This window comes from Maylandia zebra, linkage group LG14 (assembly GCF_041146795.1).
Source record: "Maylandia zebra isolate NMK-2024a linkage group LG14, Mzebra_GT3a, whole genome shotgun sequence".
Classification (NCBI taxonomy): Eukaryota; Metazoa; Chordata; class Actinopteri; order Cichliformes; family Cichlidae; genus Maylandia; species Maylandia zebra.
Window position 1 is genome coordinate 29,614,054 of NC_135180.1, and position 5,394 is coordinate 29,619,447.

At 39.0% G+C, this 5,394-nt stretch overlaps 1 protein-coding gene across 1 annotated transcript; it reads left to right on the forward strand.

The window, feature by feature from the left end:
• Positions 1 to 322: 322 nt before the first annotated feature.
• On the forward strand, positions 323 to 4,881 carry LOC101486140 (diablo IAP-binding mitochondrial protein). Its single transcript, XM_004558234.3, has 6 exons — positions 323 to 443; positions 853 to 985; positions 1,089 to 1,211; positions 3,717 to 3,827; positions 3,978 to 4,074; positions 4,410 to 4,881. Exons 1-6 carry the CDS (start codon positions 400 to 402, stop codon positions 4,613 to 4,615), a joined length of 714 nt encoding a protein of 237 aa, XP_004558291.3. The 5' UTR covers positions 323 to 399; the 3' UTR covers positions 4,616 to 4,881.
• The last annotated feature ends 513 nt before the right edge of the window (positions 4,882 to 5,394 follow it).

The window sequence follows — 5,394 nt, forward strand, 5'->3', positions numbered from 1 at the left end:
TCATATCTTCATCATCATATATTCATTTTTATTATTAGTTTTTATACTGTGGCAACCCCAATGCAATAACAGCCTAATGTTACGCAAAGTGTAAGATAATGAAGATATAAATTTTAAAAATGCATAAATATGCTCCCAGTGCTTTGTTGCACCCTTGTAGTTTGGATCCTGCTGGCATATTTCGCATGAGTGAGTACAGAAATGATTTGTATTCTCACAGCAGTAAGTAGTCTAGTCATTATACTGATAGAAAATGTTTTCCGTTTTATTAGATGTCATTTAAAAAGAACAGCGTTAGAAAAGGTTAAATGGATATAGAAATGCACCCTGTATTGTATGTCCCTCCTCGGCTTCCGTTGGAGCCCTTTGCTCGATGTGTTGTAATTGCGGCCGATCAATATGGCCGCGCTTAGGAAGGGAGCAGTGTATCTCCGTTTCGTCAGGTAAGGCATTAAGGTTGAATAAACATACGTACTGATTTTGTCATCAGGTCGATTTATCCTAGGCTGAACTGACTTTTGAAAAGAAAATCCTTTAGTGTAGGAAAATGATTTTTTTGTTTGATATCGCGGTTAACAATGGCAACGGGAAGTTATGAGTCTTAAAGTCATAACTCAGCTACGCTTAAATGAGCGTTGTTTTTGTGACTCAATAAAAATGTTCAAAATTACATTCATTTGTAAACCAGCTTCACTTTTGTTTTAATGTTTTATTTGGTTTTAGTTTGTTTGTTTTTTTCCCCTCGTTGGGCTTTTTGAGCTTTGGTACCTGATCGACTGGTAAAAACGTCATGGATTTCACTGGAATTCGCAGCCTGAAACTGAAAGTATTTTTTTGTTTTTGTTTTATCAGGAGTTCCGGTAGTGTCCTGTTGAGCAGCAGAAAGCCTGCAGTTAGTAAACTGGGAAAATGGAGAAATATTCTATACACAGGTGTAGCGTCGTTAGCTGTGGGCGGTGGGCTGTGTGCTGTACCTTTCAAACAGGTGAGTCGGCCTCCCTGCCCCAGCAGTTGTTACAAACTTCACAGCAGTATATATCCGCTACCTGACCTACTTTACATGTTTATGTTCTGTGTCTTTGCTGCAGGTTGAACCCCTTTCCCATGACTCCCTAATCAAAAGAGCAGCCTCTCTGGCGACCGACAGCTCAAGCACTTTTCTCTCTCAGACCAGTCTAGCACTAATAGATGCCATCACAGAGTACGCCAAAGTAAGTCTGGCTCTTATGGGAAACTTTCTGTCCAATTAGTAAAATCTAGTCCAAGTTCATGTTTATTGTAGCATTTTTACCATCACAGTTGATGGGAATTTATCTCGATGGGCTCACATATACTGCAAGAAACATCCAACAACACACAACTCTGCACAACATGGTATAAAAATACAAGTTCATGCTATAGATCACCCCATAAAAAACTCCACTGGATCAGTTTTCTTTAAAATGGCTTTAGTGGAACAACAGTCCACAGTGCAAGAGGATCATTTAATATACAGCTTAATATATAACTTTTAATTATTATAATTTTTTGTGTTATTATAATAAAGATAATAGTATAAATTTCAGTGCATAATACGTTCAGATTATATCATCACAGCTGGATGTAAATAAACTGAATTAATAAAAGGTTCAGTGCGTATTTAAGCTTGGGGGTAGGTAGTACTCCTGAAGTCTGATATTCTGCTACTAGTACTCTTGTATCTTTTGCCTGATGGGAGAACATTGAACAGGTTATGTGAAAACTAGTACTACATTTTTCTACTAAAGTATATACTGATCAGCCACAAAGTTGAGTAGTACCTGCCCAAACAGTTTTCACCTGTTATGACATGGTCGCTCTGTGCCCATGCTCAAATCTTGGCAGCAGATCCTTTGGATCCTGTGTTCTGCAGGGTGGTGTGGGCTCCATAGATCAGAACGTTCTGGCCCATCACCTAAAGATTATACTGTGATCGTAGGGGTTTGGAGGCATTATATTGTGTTTTTGCTAATGTTTATTTATTTGGTTTCTTGTGTGTGCCCCTTGATTTTGCATTAATTAAACATAATTCAGTTTGTGGCTCCATAATGTAGTACTTAGTATAACACATTTGATTTAGCAGATTAAAGGATGCTGGTTCAATTCCATTTGAGGAATTCCCCTTTGGGGTTGTGAGAGGAGGGACATCTGGCGTAAAATTCAGCCAAATCACTACCTGCCTACTTGCTGTAATGAGCCTCTGTGAAAAGGCAGTAGCCAAAGTAGCTGCTTGTTCTTTTTCTGACAGAATGCCTTTCCTGTCTGTGGGAAACAGTAGCCCGATCATGCCTTGCTCAAAGCAGTAACATCATCACTCTGTCATCAGCAAAGCAGACAATCACATAATTCAGTATATAAACACCTGGTCCACAGACTCCTCAGTCTAACATCTTGTAAAGATTATTACTGCTGATGACACCCACTGGCAGCTATACCTATCATCAAGCGTTGCACAGTTCTAAATAAGAATTAGTAGACTATCAGTAACTACGATCAATACATGTGTTCACGAAATCCTCAAAACATATCAAGAAAAACTGGTATAAAAACAGCATGCTGTGACTGTTATGAACTGTGTGTTTCAGCAAATACTATTTTCGTTAACATAACCGAGGCTGTTTCAGTTGCTTAGTACAGTTCAGTGAGAGAAAAACAAGTAACAATGTCTAAATTTGTCATGTGTAACAAAAAAAATGTTCTTTCAAAAATTAGTTTTTCAGCATTTTGGGGGAGTTAGTTTCTTTTTTGTCACATCCCCATGAAAAAATTGTTCACACAGCACACTTGTTTTTATTTATTATAAAAACAACACAGTGTCCCTGTAAATAAATGTCAGTAAACGACCTGTGGATCATGTGTCATGTCTGGAACAAATACATCAGTGAAGTATTTTTTTGACCTCTGCAGTGGCATCAATGCTTGCACGGTGGGTATAGCTGGGTTTCACTGTCAAAGAGTTCCCACAAACTATTTGCTGATTCTTTTGCTGTGGTTGCTGCTGACACTGATGATGATCATAATGACATATGTTTTTTGGGTATTTAGTGTCATCAGGTTTGTTCAGCAGTCTGCTGATCAAACATAGAAGCACCAGAAAAGCCACTTTGTCAAAAATGGCATGAAACGAACCAAAACATCAGTTAGCTGTGGTCATATGATGTGGCTATTTTGAACCATGTTTCAGACCAGTGTACAGAATATCATGTAAGGCCAGTATCGAGTTTCCCATTCCCAGTGAGTACACATCATGCCTGTTCAAAAATCTGCTTATTAGCTTGATAAATAAAGGTTTATAAAATCACGAGTTTGCAGACTGCAGTGCTTATCCTGCTCAGTGCAACACATTAAACTGCATGTGAAAATGCCTCCAAATATCACTTTGTTCCAACACTTTCATGCTCTCAGATTGCATCATAAATCTAGCAACTGTTTAATCTTGCAGTTAAAACCATTAAAATAAAGTTTAATTTGTTTGAACATGTGCAGTGGAGAAATGGACAACAGTAAATGGTGACCATGGAGCTGTTTAGGGATGAAGTGAAGAAAAAGACAGGGAAATTGTTGGTGTGACTTAAGATAATGTAAAGGATAAGGTGAAGTGGGGATAGATGTTCTGCTGTGGTGACCCCTGAAGTGTTCCTACTGTTTCCAAAGTACTACTAAGTTGTTCTTTAATAAGCTCCTTGTCCTTATTCCAGGCTGTGCACACACTCATTGCCCTACAAAAACGATATCTGGATTCACTGGGAAAACTGACCCCAGCAGAGGAGGATTCAGTCTGGCAGGTGATCATTGGCCAGCGTGCAAAGGTCAGTCTTCATTGCTCTCTTCGGTTAGAAGTATTTAAAGAAAAACATCTCGTTTTGTTTTTTTTCGTCATTCTTTGTAAATGTGACCACAGATTTACAAACAGGTTGCTGTAGATCTGTTTGGGTCTTATTCTGATTTTGTCCTGACAGGTTAATGACAGACAGGAAGACTGCAAGCATTTCGAGTCAACCTGGTTCAGTGCAATGAAGCTCTGTGAAGCAGCAGCTGAGGCCGCATACACATCAGGTGTGTTGTTTTAAAAAAAAAAAAAAAACATGAGCTATTTGGCCTGTGTGGTACAGCAGTCAGGTTGTAGTGTTGAGGCAAGTTCTCCTAGGGTTCATCTTTTTTAAGCTTTCTACATTGCCATTTGTGGTGGTTTCTATTCAGGTGCTGACAGTGTTGCACCTTGATCGGTGTATGGATCATTTGCTGTCACTCTGCAGACGGACAGGTTTTTGCATTTAAACAGAATGGAGATGATGGACAAGGAAGGCTGCCTAATGACTTTAGCTAATGTCTGAACTGGATAGGGTTGTTGTGTGAGTCTTTGAACACTGTTTGCATTTGTTTTTTTTCAGGGGCTGAGCATGCGTCTGTAACTGCAAGGACGAACATTCAGTTGGCCCAGGCGCAAGTGGAGGAGGCACGAAAACTCTCACTAGATGCAGATAAGAAGTTAGCCGAGACTAAAGTAATGGAGGTTCAAAGGATGGCACAGTATGCCGCCTCCTTAGAGAATAATGAGGAGGAAGAGGTGCCTGAGGCTTATCTAAGAGAGGACTGAAACAAACAGCCACGAGTATCAGAAAACAATAACTTCTCATTATTCTAACACTGTCTTCTTTTATGATGTGTAATATATTTGGTTTGGTCAAACTGATGTGCTTACATCAACATCATCAACAAAAGGGTATCTATAATTCAGAGCTTCTTGGAAGAGTGTTTCTTTAATGGGGTTTTTTTTTGGGTTACCAACAGTGAACGAACACAAATCATTTGTATTATGTCAAGATTTATTGCAATAAATACAAACATCCTGTGTAAACAAAATGCAAACTGTTTTTCGTGTTGTTGTTATGGTGTTGATCCACAGAAAATGCGTTTTTAATTTCTGCTAAAATTGGACAGGAGACCGTGTGTCCACTTTACATTGTTGCCAAACTCAATTGTTAGTGTTTCAAATGAGATGCACGAGTGCCAACTATGCGAACAAAATATCCCCTGTGGTCATTGTGAAAATGTTCTGTTTTCTAAAATGACCAGAAGACACTTTGTAAACACAGTAAGTTTGCCCAGATGACTGACTGTCAAGCACCTTCTTTGCGCATTACAATAATTCTTGCATGTTTTGTTTTGTTGTTGCAGTTGAAATGTCTACAGATTCCCACCCGTATGTCCCTCTGAAGAAGTCTTTTAAAAACGGCGTTAGCTTGCTTGTTATTTGTATCTCTTGTTTTCACTCAGCAGCTTTACCTTCACTGCTAATTACCCATGTCCTGATTGAGTTCAATAGAGCTTTTAGGCAGGTTTCAAAACCCCTCCTTTGCTTTCCTGTCGTCACTT

Excerpts from the sequence above, each read along its gene's own strand:
- LOC101486140 (XM_004558234.3), top strand. The coding sequence starts at position 400 with ATGGCCGCGCTTAGGAAGGGAGCAGTGTATCTCCGTTTCGTCAG. Across the intron at positions 1,212-3,716 it reads CCATCACAGAGTACGCCAAA|GCTGTGCACACACTCATTGC; the intron begins GTAAGTCTGGCT and ends TCCTTATTCCAG. Across the intron at positions 3,828-3,977 it reads TCATTGGCCAGCGTGCAAAG|GTTAATGACAGACAGGAAGA; the intron begins GTCAGTCTTCAT and ends TTGTCCTGACAG.